Raw genomic sequence first — 23,400 nt, 5'->3', positions numbered from 1 at the left:
TTTAAAAGTGTTCAGTTAATACACATGATTTATCGTGTCGACGGGAATTAGCTGTTTGTCCGATAAAACTGATGTGTATTGAGTCGTCAATAGAACCAGTGAAGCGTGAGCGACGGTTATAAATACATCGTTAAAATGTAGAACAGATATATATAATCAATGCAAATCAGAATCTGTTAAAATTAACCATCTTATTTACGATGTATTTGAAAATATAGTTACCTGTAAATGAAGACAGAAACAGATAGTATAGAACTATGGAGTAGACTGAGACTTATAATATAAAATGTCGCTGGATTAGATGATTAGTCTACATTTTTTTTCTTGGATTCTTTTATCAGTGTTGCAGGTTTCAAATTAAGGGGAAAGATCGAAATACAAATACGAAACGCTTTTAAGCATGGCTTTTCTGATGAATTAAATATCGAATTTTTTCATTGGTCAATAATAAAAATCTATTTTAATACGACCAATGTACACGATGAATACACGTGGTACCTTTGCAATACACAACTGCAAATATTTATGAATGGAAGTGGTTTATTAAGTTAAAGGTTCAACTTAGAAAATACGGAAATAAATGCAAATAAATTAAAGGTTCAAATTGGAAAATACGGAAATGAATGCAATCAAGTTAAAGGTTCAAATTGGAAAATGTGTTTAACCAGAGACATATATATATACACACAGATTGACAACTGTAACAATGGTCAGCATAAGTCTCTGGTTTAACTTTGAGTTTTATTTCTATTTTTGTCACTTGTCAGTAGCCTATTCATTCTATATACAGTGTCTCATATAAAGTCAATTTGTTTGGCTGGGTGTTGATTATTTTAATTATTGCATATGTTTTAATAGTTATAATTTATTATTATAATTATATATAAACATGAATCGTTAAGTATGTCCCAGGTTATAAATAGGAGGGACTTAATTATAGGAATATTGATTGGTATGAACACACTTAACAGGCACCTGATATTTATTTTTGTAATAATATGATGACCATACTAGAATTTATTAAATGCATTTCTGGTGATATTACTATTTAATTTTAACCTGGCTTATATTTTTAATACCTATGTCTCTCATATATAAATATATATACTGTTCCCGGATTTACTCAATATATACGAGTACTAACAGGACACTATCCAATGTCTTTGTTGCATTTATTTGTAATGTAAAGGTCTCCCATTCAGATAGGCGTGCAGAGTAATAAAGTTGCAATCGATTTTGGTAAATTGCTAACAATAAACAAGGTATAATAAATAGTAAAAGCTACAGGCTCAGCCCTTTATTCGTGAAACGAACTAAATATTCGATCAGGACAGGAAATACCCGATCAATATATTTCAGGATAACATATTTATCTAAAATAATGTCCACCTTAATGTTTACCATCTTCATGGCAATTTTAGATATTTTATTTTGTTGATAAAATATATTTTGTTGGCCGGGAGCGCTTTTCCTTTTACAATCACCAGCAAACCACATTATTTAATAATCGAGGGGGTGGACAGGGGTACTGTAACGTACAGGAAAGTGAGAATGAGGGGTCGGGAAGAGAGTGTCGGATGGAGGAAAGCGGAAGTCAGAGGGTGTCAGATGGAGGTGCGGGCAGAGTTGGAATAAGAATAGTTTTTTTCTTTTCTCTCTCCTCTCCTTACTTTTCGGTAATTAAATCCAAATAATAAGTACGTATAATATACACTACATACGTAATAAATACGGTGTACAGAACATATATATAGAGATGAATTTGCAAAGACAACATTTCATATAAAATAGTTAAAGGTATGTTCCTACCACACAAAGAGCATTACAGTACAAGTAAATCAAATATGTTCCCAAACTCCATACACCACAATTATTCTCGGTGTGACACCAGGAAACTCCAATAATCCTCCCTAAATTCCCTCCGACTTCCGCTACTTTGTTTATTTCATTAGCGACATCTCTCCCAGCACAGTGTCACATCAGGTAATTAATTGCCCTAATCCTCTTGATCTATGCCAGCACGCGACAGTCAGGGTATTTGAAATTTCTTATGTAATTAAACAATTGTATTTCCTGTCTATTTATAATCAGGTTATATATCTAATTGCTTGACACAAATAAAAGATTTAAAAGCAAAATGTTGTTGTTAATTCCTTCAATTGCATTAAATAGATTTATAAAAAAAAAAAACTGTACTTGATTTTGACCTCGTTTTTTTTTTTCTCACCGGTAATATGATATTTTATTTACGAAAAGGGACATACTTGTGTAAAAATAATCGTAAACTACCACTTAATAAATGTGATCAGTTTAAAGAAAATTACGTGTCTCAATGTTTTGTATATGCAAATAAAAAATACCCAAATTATTCACCATTCACTATGTTTAAGTCTACGGCATTTTCTTATTACGATTTGTTGGCATTACTTTAGGATATTTAATACATTTCGGCTACAACAGGAATACTTCCGTACATGTAACTAAATCAACCTTGGTACACAAATACGTGGTCTACGCGTGACATATTTGTCATTCGATGGGTATACATTGAATGAATGAATGAGAATTAGGTCCGGGCGATCTTTTCTAATCAAATTAATAATTAAAATTTGCTCTTTCTTACGAGCAGGGGAACGTCATAACCTATGCAATATCGTGCTTTTAGGTTGCTGCATTAACTCGTCGCTGCATAAATAATATTAATTTACGCACAATGAATGTAATCTTTGTGTGTTGTATTTTGGACAATTTTAAAAAATTAATTTGCCGTGGGAAGACAATTCCACGATACACATCTCAGTGAATAACAGCATGTGGTTGAACTTGAACTTGAACTTGACTTCGCTCACTATATTGAATGCTAAAAATAGCCGACATCAATTTTGTCCACGGCACGAGATTTTTAATGGCGGGAAATTTCACGTAACATTAAACTCATGTGACCTTTTATGAACGACCGTGGGAAAAATCATTCAGGTTTTAAATTTGCTATGTAATGATGTACATTTTTGTGCCTTAATATTGAGGCTCTATCAGGTCCTTTTACAATTGATTTACCGGAATCTAAAATATAATCCTTTTCCAAATAAACGATGATACGTCTTCTTTAACTATTTTATTTTTTATCAGTCAAAACAGGACATAGTCCTGTTAGTTAGGGGACGATCATTTGATATTTTGGGGGGAGGGGCCAGGAGGATTTTGAAAAAAAAATAACTCAGCCTTGATAATAACAAAAGTAAATGGTTTGTTCTGGTGTAGTTTGAAAATAAATAACCTGACTTACGATGTATTGAAAATAAATAAGTCGGCAGGTCTTTTAAGCCATTTTATAATAAATGCTATTCTTAAGTATGAGATGGCACCAGATTCTCCCAAAATTCGTCTTTTTATGCCCCCGCCGTAGTGAAGGGGGCATTAAGTTTTACCCATGTCCGTCTGTACGTCCGTCCCAAAGTTGGTTTCCGTTCTCTAACTTTTAATAGTTTGCCTCAACCAAATGTTATGAAACTTATACACAATGCTTATTACCACTAAATACAGACCAAGTTTGAATTTTGGTGGCGTCACTTTTACTGTTCTAGAGTTATGCTCCTTTATAAATGGTAAAATTGCTAAATTTTTCGTTTCCGTTCTCTAACTTAAGTTTTCCTCAACCAAATGTAAGAAGACTTACACACAATGCTTATTACCACAAAACTCAGATCAAGTTCAAATTTGGATAGCGTCACTTTTACCGTTCTTCAGTTATTTCCCTTTATAACTATATGATATGCAAGCGGGGGCATCATCTGTGTCCACATGTGGACACAATCCACATTTTTTCATATTTTTTTCGGGAAAAACTTTCCAAATCTTTTAAGAATACAATGTATAAATATAAATGTATTTGAAATGTCTGAAAATGGGTTTCATTTAACTTGAGGTATATTGTCTCAGGAACATTTACCTCCCTTTTATTACAAGGCTGTAACTACATTATGGCAAACGCCTCATGTGGGAAGTTTCAAAAACAAAAGCTTGTCTTCATACCTACTTAATGAGGGTTTTAATATTGTACTACTGTCTACTGAACTCCTTGATTCAAAATAATTCTATAATATATAATTTGTAGATTAATTTAAAAAAAAAAAGTTGTGAACGTAACGTAATTGCAATGCATTATTACTGTATGCTGATTTTCTTTGAACATATATACAAGGATCTCTATTCTTAATAAATTTTGCCCATTATTCTCTATTATTTATAAATTAGCACAGAGTGACCCTTAATTCTCTATGGTCTATTTTTCCCTAGTCTTTTTTTTTTGCCCTTTATTCTGTAAACCCCATCCAGACCCTCATATACATGATGAAAAATCTAGTACGTAAGTTTTGCTTCGAACACTAGTTGACATGGGTATAGAAAATTGTCATCTATGTTCTTTTCCCATCCGCAGTATCTATTACCCTTTCTTGCAACGTTAGGCAGCTCTGGATCTAGGATTTATACAAAATTTCCATTATCTCTGCATGATATGACATATAGATTTAAGTATTTACAGGAAAGAAACCTGCGCTAGCCAAACTAAATAAATGCCGAAAAGCAGATCTCAAAATGACAGTAAAACAAAACGGATTAAAACCACAGGGACTCGGTTAGCAGATTAAAATTGTATTAATCAATGTTTATCTAAAAAAAAATCGTATTTCCGGTCTATTTGTATAACATTATAACGTTTTTAACGTTGGCATCAATATTTTTTTTGTATTCTAACAATGTGCAGTTTACTATCCATATCCATATACTGAAAAATCTTATTCAGGCAAAGGACTGAAATAAAAATAAACAAAAGAAATAAAGATAAACTTGAAACAAAATATCGGACATTAATCGTACATTAACGTATGCCTTTATTAAATGTGGACACCTGTAACAAATAAATACACAGTTTATTTATGTTTCAGTTAACGGTTCTCATAAAATATTAATACTTAACTGCGGCCAAGCTTAGCGAAAGGCCGTGCGACATAATCAGTCAAACAAACTTTATTAGATCAACTCGTTAAGGAACGAGTGTTGTCATTGGTCAATTCAAACCTTTGACCTCAAATAAACTCAGTTAAGCCCCGCTCAAGCACACCTGCTAAAAAAACAAAACACGCGTACAATAAACGATCGAAAGTTGAATGATCGCGTACATGATTGTGTACTTGATTATCTCAAGACGTTCTAAATTATATACATGTGCATGTGAAATTTATTTATTTCATAATGTGCAAAAGTTCTAATAAGGTCCTTTTGTTTTAAATTTGATTTTTTTTAACAAACACTCTTAGCAGTTTTCACGGCGAAATATATTGAATCCAACTGTATCCTCTCAAGTAGTTCTGGACTAACCCCGTGCACCTTTTCTATCTGTTAATTTACATCATCATGTGTTTGCAATGAGACCAAATTAGGAATTATGAATGAAATTACTCGAGGCTGTTGGATAAACGTAAATGAGACCGTAATTAACTACAGACATAATTAACCAAATTACATAATATACTTTACGGTAAATGGGTTTTGTGTTCAATATTCATATTCTTTAGTAAGTATATCACAGCCTCCTCCTCGGCCCTTAAACTAATCTCGCGTATACTAAACTTTTTGTTATAAATATGAAAAAACATAGAAATAAGAAAATAGAATTACAAATGACAACTTACATTTACATATCATTTTATGGCTTTTAAAAACAGGGACGTTTTGGGATTTTATGGATTTGACTTTGGATAGTGTGTTTTTTCCCTTCATATTCAGTTTACTCTGGGACATAATATATTTTAGTATTATAGTCCCAGGTTTACTTAATTTTGAAAACAAATCCCGAATTCTAAGTAAATTCGGTGCAGGTAACTATGCTTTCTTTTGAGGAAAATGGAGATAGCAAAACACTGGCCACAATGAAAGGAAATGTACTTTACACATGTTTGTAACTCCGGCGATGTAGGTGATGAAAATATTTACATAGATTTACATAGAAAACCAAGTATTATGTCAACGAACTCGCTAATTGGTAATGAAAAACAATCAATTGAACATGTTTAAAGAAATTGTGTTCATTCATTAAATGTATTAATAAAAAGGTGAAAATGGGTCCCTCCATGTACATTTATTTTGTCATCCTTAAATTTCTTTATATTTGGTTTAACAGTTTATTGTACATGTATTATTTTGTACTTCATTTATAATAAGCATACTAAATTTGTTAACCTTCAATTTCATGTTTCTCGATAAATTCATTCAATTCCAAGTTTTGGGAGAAATGTGAAACCCATCATGAATTATTTTTATTATGAGATCTTTATTACATGTAACTAAAACATTGTCGAGACAATAAGGTAGGATATAATTGTATCCCGTCAGTGTGAAAGAAATTTAAAAGTGGTTCATTTATTTATCAGTATAAATGTGGCACATGTATTTATCCTTATCAGTGGCGGATCCAGAACTTTTCATAAAGGGGGGGGGGGGGGGGGGGGGGCTCCAGTCATGCTTCAGTGATTCCCCATATAATCAACCAAATTTTTCCCACAAATTGGATCCGCCTATGCTAATATTTTTCATAATCCGGTACATGATAATTGGGTTGTTGCAAAGAGAACATTTATAAATACAAAAAATATATCACAAGGATAATATTTCTACCCCGTTATTTTTAAATCAGGCGATAACACAGCAGTACACAAACCTGTTTACGTTCGTAGTAAAACATAGTACATTCCATTGTCGGTCACCTGTGTCAATTCACGTGCACACTACGATTGTTGTTGTATTTGAATCTTTCGGCCAATGAAATGGGACGTTACAAGTTGTTTGTTTGTGTTACACCAGAATGTTATCAATGAATTATCAAATGCTAAACTGCAGTGTAAAATTGAAAACATTATTTACAAATAATAAAAAAATGGAATACTCTCCTGTTCTTTTGAGCCTTCCGAATAGCATTAGTTATGTCCGTGTCTAGTGCATCTGCTCCTTCTAAAGACATTGTTATTTCAAGAATGAACAAGAATGTGTCCATAGTACACAAATGCCCCACCCGCACTATCATTTTCTATGTTCGTGTGCGGGATTTTCTCGCTGCCTTGAAGACCCTTTGGTGACCTTCGGCTTTTATCTGCTCTTTGGTCGGGTTGTTGTCTCTTTGACACATTCCCCATTTCCATTCTCAATTTTATTAGTGGACCGTGAAATTGGGGTCAAAACTCTAATTTGGCATAATTATTAGAAAGATCATATCATAGGGAACATATGTACTAAGTTTCAAGTTGATTGGACGTTAACTTCATCTAAAACTTCTTTGACCAAAAACTTTAACCTGAAGCGGGACAGACGAACGAACGGACGAACGGACGTACAGATGCATAGACCAGAAAACATAATGTCCGTTCTTAGGACTGAATTTTCGGCTCTCTCTTGACACCTTTTGCGAGTATGGCCCGTGTTATGAGAGAGTAATATCTCTTGCACGTAAAAGACACCCTTGTAGATTTCGAAAAAGAGCAGGCTAATGCCGCTACAAGGCAGCACTCGCAAAGTGGAAAGGGATTAATATAAGTTGCAATAACTTGTTTCCCAATCCTCTATAAATAAATATGTTTAAACTAACACAATGTCCATAAATGGGGCATACAAAGATCTAAATGAATTGCTGTCTAACTTCTACATTTTGACATTTCGAGATCGTTTTCGTGTGTATTTTGTATTTTTTATCTGTTCTAAAACAGTCCCAGGATTTTGAAGGCGGAAAGTTTACCCTTAGCAATAAATAAATAAAAACTTTAATCTACAACATTATTTATCAGAAAGAAATATATTTACAAAATATTTGCCACTGGACTTGTAACCAGTTTTCACGCTTAACCACAAGTCCTATGGCTATGGCTTGTAAAATTGCTTTCGGGCTTGTAAAAGTCTTCTCTACAAGCCACAGAATCCAACTAAAATTTTTAAAAAATTGAGCTTCTGGCTTGTGGACTCCAAAGTTAAGCGTGAAGGCTGTGTAACGACAAACTTCCAATCAGTCCAAAGTGAGTAGAAATATGTCAGTTAGTAATTTGCTTTAGACATGTTAGAACGAAATCATACTTTTAATTTTAACATTTAAAAAGTTAGGGGAAGTTTGCATCTTAAAAACTTTGTGTCATATATATTTAATAAAATCGCGTCGAAGACAATAATCAGACAGTCCGATGACGTCCTATCTTTTTGAAATTAATGCATTAAAGTACATTAATTACATATGATGTTTGCAATCAATTTAAATTGCTTCGTCTAAACTATTATTCAACAATCAATGAAAATAATTAAAAATGTAACCGCAGCAGTTATGCAAGTGTTCAATTAACACACTTCTGTTTACCTGTTGACGTTTAAACTGGACACAAATTTGTTTATAATAGTAGGTGTGCGTTGTCTAATACATTTTGTATTTAGGACAACCAGTCATGCGTTCTCAAACATCTCGGGGTAATGATTGACAGGTATTGTAATCTATGTAACATATAAATCGGGGTACAATAAAGGATAGCATGTTTTCAATTAGTAAAAACAGTTCACTTTTTATAGGAAGACAAAATTAAAATATTTTCCGTTGAATCAACACAAGTAATGTAATTATCACAATATAAATTTGTTATAAATAAACAAATGTTTAAATTTTTATTTAAAATTCTACACACAGACCTTGATAGACCTCGTTGCTTGTCTTAATTGCTCTCACTAAAGATAGCAAACTTCAGTATTGGAATTGATTTTAAAATCTTAAATTCCCAATAATAGACTGTCAATGCCGACTTCGCAGATCAACGGGACATTATCTAGGTGACATGTCGCGATCATTTAATTGTATGTGTTCATAAGAAATTTCAGCAAACTTTAATTAATGTCCATCACGGAATTGAGGGATACGCGTTTTCCATTATAGCTGCAGAGTAGAAACCTGACAAATTCTTCAAGTCAAGCCCAACAATTTTTTTCACTAATGACATTATCCATATACTTCTGTGTTTCCGTGACCAATATGTATTTAGTTTTCCGGGACAAGGACCAAAAATAGACATAACTGATTTATTTTACTAAACATGGCAATTAAAGACGAATTTAATTTGATAAAAAAAAATCACATTCTGACCCAAACTATCGGTTAACGTTATGTATCTATCATAGCTATAAGTTCAATTTACGTTTTTTGTTTTACGTAAAACGACTTCCATTCATAGATATTTGCAGTTGTGTATTACAAAGGTACCACGTGTATTCATCGTTTACATTGGTCGTATTAAAATAGATTTTTATTATTGACCAATGAAAAAAAAATCGATAGTTATTTCATCAGAAAAGCAATGCTTAAAAGCGTTCCGTATTTGTATTTCGATCTTTCCCCTTAATTTGAAAAAAACCTGCAACACTGATAAAAGAAAACGAAAAAAGATGTTATCATCTAAACCAGCGACATTTTATATTATATGTCTCTGTCTTAACCATAGATCTATACTATCTGTTTCTGTCTTCATTTACAAGTAACTATATTTTCAAAAACATCGGAAATAAGATGGTTAAGTTTAACAGATTCTGATTTGCATTGAATATATATATATATATCTGTTCTACATTTTATTGATGTATTTATAACCGTCGCTCACGCTTCACTGGTTCTATTGACGACTCAATACACATCAGTTTTATCGGACAAACAGCTAATTCCCGTCGACACGATAAATCATGTGTATTAACTGAAACACTTTTAAAAATACTATAGCTAATGTTAAATAATACACACGTCGTTCGCGCGAGTTATTAAAGGGACATCGTTATCTAAGAGTATGAGAGGGATTACGGCAAACATCTAAAACGCCGGACGAAAGTCTAAAAATACAGCAAACGTCTTAAGTCAGAGGAGGACGTCTATTTCTGTGTCAAACATCTATAATTACGAATTATGGTTATTTATTAACCATAATCTGGCGTTCTTGCCATTAATCGGGCACTATAACCATATGGCTTTCCTAGTGTATGGAGTTAAAGATTTTGTCATCAATATTGTTCAAATGTTTTGGAGTTTTACAAAACTTGGACATATATGTAAATTAAAATTCTTCATGTTTATCACCAAAACGGTTTTAGCACAAAAATTTGAAAATATTTCTTTTTCCATTTTTCAGTGTTTTTCTGATAAATACTGACTTACTTGGGGTTTTTTTTGCAGCGAGTTAACATTTTAATAGTCATAATAGTCTGGGGTTTTATTTTTTAAGACATCAATAACTATGTCAAACCCTCATGGAATGTTACAAAACTTAGACAGAAGCTTCTTTATCATCAGGAAATTACAGCTGAAGAAAAAGCTTGAATTAAAAAAAATCTCTATTTACTGATTAATATTACACTTTTTTTACACTGTTATCAGCAATACCAGGCTAGACAACATATTTTCCCATGAAGTATAAGATGTCATGATTTCTGCTATATTTTCTAAAGGGTACATGGTATTTCCAGACAGATGCTGGGTCTGGGTTGTTTTGTTGTTGTCATTGCCTGATTGGCTTGCTGACTCATTAACGTAGATCCAAAATTTCCTTTAATTCATATTCAATAGATATTGTTCCATGGCAATTTTAAAACTAGTAAACATATTTTTTTCTCAATCTATAGACATGATAGATAACACAGATTTTCAGATTTGAAACAAAATAGCACCAGATGATTATGCCTTTTAGATTCTTTCATGTTCAAATGATTAAGTGTTGGTCAACAAGTAAAATTTTAACCCTTCTTTGTTATAAATGCATACATGAAAACAAAACTATCTCTTTATATGTGTGCTTTATTTGAAAGTTTTTACATTTCAGTCCAGCACCAAACACTATGAGACATTCTTTAATAATAGACCCTGTGGACCAATGGCTATTAGACATACAAGGGGCTGTAGAGATGGAGTGTATGTCAGTCTTACAGGGCAAATCTATCCTCAAACACATGGATAAATATGCCATCAATTCAGCAGCTATAAGAAGTATGTTGTCTTATTATATTATGGATGAGGTTTATGACCTTTTTTCTCTCACTATTTTTGAGTGTTTTTTCAATTAATATGTTATTCATGTTATTCAGTTCCTGTTATTTTGGGGGTATTTTCCCACACTCATCAATATGTTATTCAGCTTACTGTTATTTTAGAGATAAGGAGGCTACAAAAATTTCATCAAAAATTTAAACATTATTTTTTTTCATTACAATTTTTATTTATTACACTATTAGTTGTTACTTTATGATATGGTACAAAAATCAACCATAAAAATCAATTCGTTTTGGCCCCAGATGACTTAAAATGTTTATATCATTAAAAAAGCTCCAAATTATCACCCTTTGATGCAAAAATGACATTTTTTGGCATTAAAATTGAAATATCTTTTTAAACTCATCAGTGACCTATAATTTTTATTATTTTTTTCAAATAAGCTGTACTTAAACTAAACAATTGTAAAATTTAAGCGATTTCTGTAATTTAGTTCTTTTTTTTATTTCGTTATTACCTCTATTTCTCTATTTACTAATTTTCAAGTCTGGTTTGAGTCACCGTTTGACCCACGACCTCTCGCACTAGCGACAAGCACAAGACCACCGATGTGGTATTTAGAAAGTACAATGTATTTTATATATTTTATATATCCCGAATCTGCCTTATAGTCTTGTGTTGTCTGTGATGAAACTTGCAGAAGAGTGATACAGTAAACCATTTATTAGTTCAACAGAAAAAAAGCACCTTAACAAAAATGCATGCTTCTTTCAAAGGTTGATTGTGAGCTTAAATGAACGGTGACCCCATTTTTTTATTTTATTTTTCTATTAAGTATATGATACAGTTAATTTAAAGAAAAAAATAGGGAAATCCTATATTTAAAAAAAAAATGGATTTATACCCGCAAGCCCCCTTAAGTGCTTTTCTCTATTTGATTGTATGCCCTGTTCTTAAATTTAAATTCGTTCAAGTCTCCCAATATTTTTTTTTGTCACTTTATAAGTCTTCCCTGTCTTCAAGGCCTGTCTGCTTCCACCCCCCTTTTTTTGTATAATATTATTTGATGACAAGAAGTTATCAGAGTTCTTAAAGGTTCAGGATTGTTAAATGGATATTGGACTGTGGACTTATAAAGTTTAATAGTTTGAACAAATATAAATCCAGTAAATTTAAAAGAAATTGATCGTTTATATTCAATCTAAACTAGTTGAGGTTGATGTTTGTTGAGAGTAGCATGCTAGCTTTTTGTTTAGAGATAAACATTCATCCTTTATTTGTATAAAGGAATAAAAGGTGATGGTTGGGCATACATCAGTGTGACAGCAAGGTAACAACACAAAAAAATATATCAACATACACTCCTAACTATTGATAACTGTATCTATATAGTATCTCAAGCTTATTATCACCCATAGTCTAGTCATAGACAGGCAGAATGCCAAAGGGATATTCAAACTCATAAGTTGAAAACCAACTGACAATGCTATGGCAAAAAACAGACCAAACGACAAACAGCAGTCTACAAAACTTAACATAGAAAACTTAAGACTGAGCAACATGAACCCTTCTATAATCTGGTGTTATAGGAGGTGCTCAGTAAGGATGAGGAGATACTGCTCCACATGAGGCACCCCTTGTGTTGCTCATGTAAGTGCAAATTTGATGACAAGTCTAATTTGGTGGTGACAAATTTGAAGAAAGAGAAAGGATTGAGGTTTTGACAATTGGAACATTTCCATCGTCATATGTGAAACAGATATTCCAACTTGTGATAGCATCTGTAAACATTTGAAGTTATTATAAATAAATTTGATAGAGACCACCAAAATTTTGTCATCCGCATCAGATTCCCCTTATTTTATAAGTGGATTATGGTTTAATTTGTGCGACGAATCATTGTCAATATTGTATGTTGAATAAATTAAAATTGCAAATCGAATGAACTGTATTGATTAAAATTAAATATTTTAATAGGTTTTAATAGGTTATCATGTTAACGATATAAACATTTTATTGTGATTAATAATAGACGTTTCTGATTCATATGTAATTTATGGGTTGGTTTATATATGGATTAGGATAAAGTGTTCATTTACACAATAGAATGTTGCAGAAGTATGTTTGTAAGAGGATAATTATAAGGATAAAGTGTTGATTTACATAATTAACCATCACAATATATACTATGTGATTATACAACTCCTACTTTTTTGTTGATACTTTAGAATTTATATATTGATTTTAGATTGTAGTAGCATTAATTATTAAGTCACAATTAATCCCAATATGTATTCCTTTGCCAATGATATCTATTTTGGTAATAATTCAAATTTCATTAATTGTTATGTTATTTCATTCAAGTAAACATGGTAAACTTTGTGAGAGAATAGTAAAGAATTAAAATATGAAATTTCTCTTGTTACAAGTAGTTTAACCTGTATTCATGGTAAACATGCTTATTTTGGTTGAATATTGTTTTTGGGTTGTTGTCTTAATGATTTTTACCAAATATCTCTCCATTATATCCAAATATATTCTTATGATTTAAAATGCTCGACATTTATTGACATATTTATTTCATGTTTTCAGGAGATTTATGTATTTTTAAAAGTCTTTAATGAAACAAATATTTTCAACTTCTTTCATGAAAAATCTACCTCCATGGTGTCATGGTAGCATGTTTGCGGGAGGTCACTTGATAATGATCCATCACCACTATCATCCGTGAAAAAAGATTGATATCAAATTCTTAAGTTCAAAAAGGACAGACAACAGGCTGACCAAAAGAAAATGATTAAAAGAGTTTACCCACAACACAAATAAAGCATAAACTTAAGATGAAATAACAGAAACCCATAGATAAAAACATGAGAAAAAGATAACAGGAATTAGCAAAAATATTAGACAGTACAAAAGACCAAATCAACATTGATTCTTTGAGAGAAAGAAACATGGTTAGATAGCCTGACTTGGTAACGGCACAACAATGTGGTGGGATTAAACTATTTTAATGTGCACATAGACCTCTCCACCCACCTCCCCCAATGCACACACACTTTTGGCGGGATGAAATTTAAGTCATCAAAGTGGCATTCATTAAACTTTTGTACTGTTGACTTTTAATTAATCACCAAAAAACCAACAAAACAAACCTTATCCAAACTTATTTGAAATGGTAATCATGAGATAGATATTTGGCCTAAATAGAAAATTATTGAGGAAAGGATGCTCATTTATTTTCTATGATGTTAGTTATGTGTTTATTTTTCTTGTTTCAGGTTCAATTAACACAATACGTAATGAATCTCATTTAATCAGTGGAGAATTCTCTAAGTTATACAAGTAAGTTAATTCCTTATTTATTACATTATTACATCAAAAATTAATGCAATAACTGAGAAGTAGAAACAAAAGAGAACCAGTAAGAACAAAATACTAGGTTGAAACTTTTTTCATACTTCAAGATTACTGGTACTAAGAAAAACATAGACAGAACATCGAAACCTAAAGTTATAAGCAAAAAAAAATTACAAATAGTTTTTTTTTTTCAAAACTGAGAAATTTAAATAAGATGAAAATGCAAAAGTGAAGAAAACACACAAAATAATTATAGGTGTACAAAAAAACAGGAATTTTTAAAACAGAATATTGTTATAGACATAATTCCAATAACTTGAAGTTTTATTTTTGTTGGCTGATCAGTTTACACCGTTTCTCAGTTATTTTTTTAATTGTCAGCTACACTTCCATATTGTAAGTGTGCTTTGTATTGTATGTTAGTAAAATTCACATGTTTTGTAGACCTGTACCTGGACTTTGAAAAATTATCTCTGTATTGATCATTACAACCTGTTACAAACTATTTCTTTAAATTTTGATTATCTCCCATTGACCTATAAATTATTTGAAAAATTACACCAAATCAAACCATTTTTCATTTTTTTGCATTAGTGAAAATGGGAATGAACTAATTATCTGATTTTCTTTAAATGTGAATACCAAATGTTATTAAATACTTACTGAACACATGAATAAAAATTATACCAATTGACTGTAAGGAATAGATTCCAACTTTTTTTTGTCCATAAAAAGGATGGAGTCTCAATTTTGAAATGTGATTAAAGAGTGATGTTAGATATATCTATCCATTCTATGGAAACATTAGATTAGAATTTATCTTCAAAATCTAGAAAATACATGCAGATGGAATTTTTCATTTATGTAGAAAGTGAACAAAAGAATGCAAATATAGTCTGAATGGTAAATATAATCATTCTTTAATTACTTATTTTTTTCTGCACACCTGATTGTAGTAATGTAGAATGGAAACAAAGGAACATTTCTGTAGTATAACTGGTCAATATATCAATAGTTATTTGTCTTTTCAGAAGTGTAAACAGTGAGAAGTGGAAAAATGTCTACCCCTACACAATACAAGTCACATGTCACATACGATCACTCATCCATGAATGTAATGAAACCATGCCAAATGCTCCAACATATATTTTAGAGGTAATAGAAGCATTCATAAGTCAGCTACCGCGTAACTCAACCAAGAATATCATTTCTCTAATTTTTGTGCTATTTTCACATTTCTTGATCGGTGTGAGATAAATATTTCTCCTCACTAGTGAAATATCTGTTCTCTGCAAATGATTGGTCGAAATTTAATTATGATGTCAAATTTTCTTGGTTTCTTCTGAATTTTCCTATTGTGATGTCATTAAAAAAGAGGACCATGCTTGGTGACGTCACGTATAAAGAGCACAACATTCTGCAAATCTGTGAAAAGGAAGGATAAAAATCATCAGAGAAACAGATTCCACCACTATAACTCGTGTATTACGATATTTCTCCACTCTCAACAGTTAAATTTTAATTATTTAAAATGCTCAGCAAGCCTCATGCTTTAAATATTAAAATTTAACTGTCTCGAGTGGAGAAATATCGTAACACACTTGTTCCAGTGGTGGAATCTATATGTAAAATTCTTAAACAAATTCTTACCGACCCTTGAATTGGCTTAAGTGGTGTTCCATACTTTTAGAAGTTAAATATTTTTTTTTTTAAATTTTTATTATTTATAACTTCCAATTTACAACATAATACAGTGTATACACAAATAATAACAATATATAATATATAAATCTATTGATATTATCTTTACAATACATCTTTTTATTAGGAAGCAATTTTTTTTTTAAATATACAAATATAAGATAAAGAGTAAAGCAGTCTGAACACCGGAGAGAGAGAGAAAGAGAGTGAGAGAAAATAGTGTGGTGAGTTTTCAATACAATTCATCTAGACATTGAATTCTATTTTAGCATAGTAAATACAGCATTTTCATTTATAACATGTATAATATTAAATTTAAAGTGTATACATTTTTGTACTTAACTAAGTAATCTATTAAAAATGTTCCATTCTCTGTGAAACTGATGTTCACATTTGTTTTTCATAGCAATATTTTTGTCAATTGCATACACATATTTCATCTTCTCTTTTACTGAGTTTATTGACAGTTTTTTTTTAAAACATCTGGTATTATAAACATATTGCTTTATGGTAAGAAAAAGAGTATTTTCTGCATTGCCTTTTGATATTTTTGCAATGTTACCAAACAAAAAAACTTCTTTTGTAAAAAATACACTAACTCCATTGGTCAGAAACCAATTTTCAATCTGTTCTAATAATATCTGTGTATGTTCACAATCCCAAAATAAATGTTCTAATGTTTCAATTTCTCTATTACAAAATGTACAATTTGGATTATCATAAATCTTAATTTTATGAAGAAATTTGTTTGTAGCTAAGATTCGATGATTGAATCTATACTGCAGCCACTGTAACTTAGTATTATTTGTGACAACAAATGGCATTTTATAAATTTTTTTCCAATGATTTTGATCAAAGCCAAAAATTTCAGTCCATCTTAACTGACTAGTGGGAACACTTTTATTTTTATTTAAAACAATATACATATCTTTAGATCCTTTTGAACTTTTAACAAGTCTTTTAATAGCAGATGGAATTAAAGGTAGTTCTAATTTGTGATTTTTTCCCACAAATGATTTTGATGCTTGATGTATAGCAGATATAATACTATTATATCTCATGAAATTCACATTTATCTGATACATTTCTTCTAATTCTTGATGAGAGAAAAAAGTCCCATCTTCATTTACAATATCATTTATAAATCTTATACCATTTTCAAACCAATCTTTATAAAAAATAGGTTTATTTGCTACCTTTATATTATTGTTAAGCCAGATTGGACTAGCAAGAAAGCATTCCCAACTGTCATATTCATCTTTTTCTCTGAGAAGTTGCCATGCTTTCAGAACATCTTGCCAAAATTTATTTTTTATATTTTGTTGTAATTTTTGTATATAAACACTTCCACAACCATAAAATTTTTCAAGTTCTACATGAACATTTGACAAAAAAACATTCTGCCATTTGTTGTCTGTTTTAAATAATCTCCTTATCCATGTACACTTCAGTGCTAAAATAAATGCACTAAGATTTATCATTTTGAGTCCACCATCTTCAATATCATTTTGTAAAACATCTCTCTTTATTCTATCAATTGGTGAACTCCATATAAAATTGTACATAAGTTCAATAACATTTTTTAAAATATCATCACTTGGATTTGGTAAGGATATAAACAAATGATTTAAAATAGGCAATATCAATGTCTTTACAACAGTAATTCTACCAATAACAGTAAGATTTCGTTTTGACCATTGTTTAATTACACATTTTATTTGTACAATTTTTTCATCATAATTAATTTTTACAATTCTATCAAGATTAACATCAAAGCTTATACCTAATAACTTAAAACATGTTTCTCCCCATGTAAGGTTTCTATTTTGGCATAATACCTCATTACTATACTTTTTATTTCCTATCCAAATAACTTGTGTTTTAGAAAAATTAATATTTAAACCAGATATATTTCCAAACCAATCTAATTCATTTAATGCTTCATTCAAAGATTCTTCTTTACCATCTAAAATAAGAGATGTATCATCAGCAAATTGTGAAAGTTTGTGCTCAGCTTGAGCAACTGTAATGCCATTTATTTTATCATTATTTCGTATTGTTAGTGCTAATATTTCAGCACAGAGAATAAAAATATAAGGCGACAAGGGATCACCTTGTCTACAGCCTCGTTCTATAGAAAAAAATTCTGATAGATGTCCTCCCTGATTAACAGCTGATTTAATATTGTTATAAAAAACTTTAACCCAATTAATTATTTATTCTCCAAAATTGAACAACTTCAAGACACTGGTTAAAAATTCCCAAGAAATTGAATCAAATGCCTTTTCGAAATCTATGAGCAATAAAAGTCCTGGAATGTCTTTTTCCTCAGTAAATTGCATAATATCATAAATTAAACGAAGATTTTCTCCAATATATCTCCCACTAATAAATCCAGTTTGATCGAAATCTATCAGTTTATCTAAAACTGTTTTAAAGCGTTTTGCTATAACTCCAGAGCCAATTTTATAAACTGTATTTAATAAAGATATAGGTCGCCAATTTTTTAAGAAATGTCTAGGTTTATTTCCTTTCGGCAGGCATGTAATTATTCCTTGTTTTTGCGTAACAGATAGTTCACCAATCTCAGTACTGTAGTTCAAGGAGTCTACAACAAAAATTTTTAAATCTTTCCAAAAAAATTTAAAGAACTCTGTGGAGAAACCATCAGATCCTGGTGTTTTATTATTTTTCATATTTTTCAATATCAAACCAGCTTCTTCAATTGTTATTTTACCTTCAAGATTATTTTTCTCATCATCAGTTAATTTTTTAAACTTTATATCTTTCAATCCTTCTTCGAGTTTACTGAATTTATCTCCCTTTGACTGATCTTTATTCTTATATAAATTTTCATAAAAAGATTTCACTTCTTTCAAAATATCTTTTTGTTTTGAAATTACATCTCCATTTTCTTTTTCTACTTTTGGTATTATCTTATTTGTAAAATTTTTTGATTCTAGCCCACAAAAATAGCTAGTAGGTTTTTCACCCTCTTCTACCCATTGTATTCTTGATCGAATTATTTTCCCTTTAATTTTTTCTTTTCTTATATTTTCTAATTCATATTTTTTATTTTCCAAAATCTTTATTGAACCTTCATCTACCTTTTCTTCCAAAATTAGGATTTCATTTCTAATATCTTTCTCTTGTTTTTCTTTTACTTTTTTCTTATAACTTGAATAAGATATAGTTTTGCCTCTAATTTCCATCAACATTGTCTCAAGAAATAAGTGACTGTTAATATTAAAATTTGTAAGGGTTCCGCGGAACCCAGTGTCTCGCCTACTTTTGCTGTTAATTGCAGGCTCAACAAAAATGAGGAAAAAAATTAATAAAAATATTCCTCTCTATACTATCTTTTGATTGTAAGTAGCTTCTGTCCAAGTTTGGTAAAAATCCAGGATGGTTTTTGAATCTAATAAATGTTTTTAAAACTTTAACTGCAGACTGTATGTAAAGTTAACTGGAAGAAAAACTAAGTCCATTTATAAGTAAAATACGGAAAAAATGGAACATATTTTTATCAAAATTTTCTTCTAGATACTATCTTATGATCATAAATAAGCTTCTGTCCAAGTGTAGTACAAATCCAGGATAGTTTAAGAAAGTTGTTAAAATTTTAAAAACTTTAACCACAGAGTGAATGTAATGTTAACTGGCAGAAAAACTAAGTCCATTTATAAGTAAAATACGGAAAAAATGGAATTTTTTTTTTACAAAATTTACTTCTGGATACTATCTTATGATCATAAACAAGCTTCTTTCCAAGTTTGGTAGAAATCCAGGATAGTTTAAGAAAGTTATTAAAATTTCAAAAACTTTAACCACAGAGTGAATGTAATGTTTCCTGGCAGAAAAACTAAGTCCATTTATAAGTAAAATACGGAAAAAATGGAATTTGTTTTTTACAAAATTTACTTTTGAATATAATCTTATGATCATAAACAAGCTTCTGTCCAAGTTTGGTAGAAATCCAGGATAGTTTAAGAAAGTTATTAAAATTTCAAAAACTTTAACCACAGAGTGAATATTTGTGGACGCCGCCGACGACGACGACGACGACGACGCCGACGGAATGCAGGATCGCTATGTCTCGCTTTTTCGACAAAAGTCGAAGGCTCGACAAAAATGGAGATCTTCATTATTTATGTCTTCAATTCTATCTATATCATAAACAGGTGTTACATATTGTTTTTTAACTTCTACTATTTTTTCCTTAACAATCTTCATATATTCTGGATCATACAATAATGAATTATTAAATTTCCACAATCCTCTACCTCGATCAAATGGATTAAATTCTAGATTTAATATAACCATAGAATGATCAGAGCGATAGCTAGGCTCAATATTACAATTATTCAAACAGCATAGTAAATTTTCAGACAAAAGAAAAAAATCTAGCCTTGCTTGTTTAAAGGGGGTTCTTTTTCTCCATGTGAAACGTTTCAAATCTGGGTAAAGTTCTCGGAAAGGGTCAATGAGACATCTTTCCTCAATGATTTCTAAAACTTTTCCCCGAGCATTTGGGTTATTTATATGTAAATAGTTAAAATAATCTATATCAGGGTTGAGAACAAGATTAAAATCACCACATATCATATAGCTATCATTACCAAAATCATCTATAATTGACATAATTTGATCATAAAAAATTGGATTATCTATATTTGGTCCATAAATAGTTACAAGTGTAAAATGTAAAGTATCAACAACTAAGTCTAATACTAAATAATTGCCACCAACATCTTTTTTTTCTTTTAGGACCTTAAACTCAAAGTTGTTATTAAACATAACTGCTACACCTCTTGAATTTGAACTATATGATGAAAAAAAACTATCATATCCCCACATAGCTCTTATATTATTTTCATTTTCACATAAGAAATGAGTATCTTGTAAACAGTAAATATTATAATTCTTTGTTCTTAAATAGTTAAAAACATCTCTTCTTTTAACTTTATCTCCCAAACCTTGGCAATTAACAGTTAATAACTTCAGGGCACACATGATATGATGTCGATAAATACACTAGCACATAACATGACCGTAAAAAATTGTAATAGTAATATCTGATTATTCTCCATATGTATAAAAAATACTAAAGGAAAACATTTCACCAACATATAGAAGCATAAAAAATGATAAGTAGGAAACTCACCATAAACTAAACCAAAACAAAATGTAATGGAATGATATTGCAGAAATGCAATAATTAATAAAAAGAATAAAGGACTGGAAAGAAAAAGATAGAGATAAAAACAAAAATTTAGCATCAAGATGGCAGACATTTTTTATTAAATTAATGTCAAAACAATAGTTTTTTGCAGTATAATTGTTCTTTCAATTTTATATATCCTGTATATGATTTATCAGTTATGACATAGTCAACTATTTTACAAAGTGGAGACAACTTTTGTAGTATTAAGATTTGTCCCATGAAAATAAGAAAAACACTTTTAAAAAAAAAAAAAAATTAAAATTCATCAAGACATAATGTACATGTAACAATGAAAGTCATATACTAAGTTAACTACTTATTTCCTTTGTCTCAATCTAAGAAAAATGTCATCAAAAATATTGAACTTCAGCTGTAGACCATCAGATATCCTTCCATATACACCACAGTTGAAGTACCATACGTCGCTGAACCATTCAGTCTCATTTAGTCTTTTCATCAATTCAATGTTTCTTTTGGAAATGTCATCATAAAATCTTACATGGTCTTGTAAATTCTTCTTTTCTCGCATCACTCTTCGTTTAACATCGCTACTAAATAATCTCACAATTAGAGGCTTTGGTCCTAATTTGTCAGATGGAATTCTATGGATGGCGACAACATCTCTTTCCTCAAGTTCTACATTCATGTCCCTTTTCACTTTACTTATAAAGTCCGCACGCAGATCTTGTCGCTCTCGCCATGGAAAGTTTATAACTCTTATGTTGTTTTTGCGAGAATATTGTTCATTATAGTTGCTGCTGGTAATCGCTTCTCTTGTCAGTCTTTCATTTTGGTGTAATTCTTTCTTTGTTGCAGATAGGCTTTTCATAGCTACCTCAGCTTTCTCCCTCAAGTTCTCATTTTCAATTGATAATGCATCTATTTTCTCTTGCATTTCCCCTATAACTTCTGATACTTTTTCATCAATTTTTGTCTCTAATGATGAAGTAAATTCTTTAAATAAATTCTTCACAATAGATGTTACAATGACTTCCAGATCACTTGACTTAACAAGATCTTTTGTTGCATTTTCAAGGTCTATCTTTTTTAATCCACCCTCAAGGTTTTGTTTAATTTCATCTAAGTCCCTTTGTATACTAATTATACCAGTCAGATCAACACTTGTATTTGATTCATTTGACACTTCAGAGTGAGTTCTTTTTGGTTGTTTATTAGGTTTTTCTGTTTTTTCTTTGTCAACTTTATCTACTTTGGCAGCTAGTAAAGTCTGAACAGTGTTTCCACATTTTCCACTTTTATTCACAGATCTGTTACTTGTAAGGCTATTGCCTCCAGGCATGTTGTATTAAATCCTTTGTGATCAAGTAAATATAATCAATAAATAGGTGAACACTTAAATCCAAAAAATGGTTTTCTGTAAATATCACAAAAGTTCCACCAAATTTTTCTCATAAGTTGGCATCCAATGATTCAGCAAATTGTTATCTATCAGTCTATCCACTTTTTATCATGCAACAATTCATATAAAACACATAAAACTGCAAAAAACTGGGAGCTGACTTTTCACAGTGTTTTCAGCTCGGCAGCCATCTTAATCTTCCAAATTCTTACCGACCCTTGAATTGGCTTAAGTGGTGTTCCATACTTTTAGAAGTTAAATATTTGATTGTGAATTTAAAATTCATGCATGTTCCATCCATTTGTTACAGTTAATTTATTCACGAAAAATTTTAGAGTCTTGATAATTTAATTTTAACAAATTTCAAAAATTTATATATTCTTGTGAGTGATTTATTCATTGCAAATTTCTTCAGATAAGAAATATCACGATAAAATAAAAAGTTGTCTTTGTCTCATTAACGTACACCCCTCTTTTCAGTTTATTAATTTTATTTGTCTTTGTTTTTTTTAGCAACAAGAAGTTGTAATGGGAGAATGTGCCAAGCTTGCCCAGTTAGTAGAAAGGTAATCTTATCTTACAGATGGTTTACCAGGGACGGGTTCAATATGGGATTTTGGGTACAGACATGCAGCTTAAATTTTAAAAATCTTCCCCATTGATATAGAATTCTTATGGAAAAAATGACCCATAAATATATTTAATGGC

The 23,400-nt window shown here is 30.6% G+C and overlaps 1 protein-coding gene across 2 annotated transcripts in view; it reads left to right on the top strand.

The window, feature by feature from the left end:
• The window catches only part of LOC127726502 (protein inscuteable homolog), a 46,827-nt gene that overhangs the window by 5,564 nt on the left and 17,863 nt on the right, over positions 1–23,400 (top strand). For both annotated transcript variants that reach the window (XM_052233863.1, XM_052233862.1), the window contains exons 3-6: positions 10,881–11,044; positions 14,329–14,392; positions 15,439–15,562; positions 23,206–23,258. In XM_052233863.1, coding sequence (XP_052089823.1) covers positions 10,881–11,044; positions 14,329–14,392; positions 15,439–15,562; positions 23,206–23,258 — 405 coding nt within the window. The remainder of the gene's footprint in view (positions 1–10,880; positions 11,045–14,328; positions 14,393–15,438; positions 15,563–23,205; positions 23,259–23,400) is intronic.

The sequence above is a fragment of the Mytilus californianus genome, unplaced genomic scaffold, assembly GCF_021869535.1.
Source record: "Mytilus californianus isolate M0D057914Y unplaced genomic scaffold, xbMytCali1.0.p SCAF_18, whole genome shotgun sequence".
Taxonomy (NCBI): Eukaryota; Metazoa; Mollusca; class Bivalvia; order Mytilida; family Mytilidae; genus Mytilus; species Mytilus californianus.
Note: the sequence above shows the minus strand (reverse complement) of the source record. Positions and strands in the feature narration are given on the sequence as shown.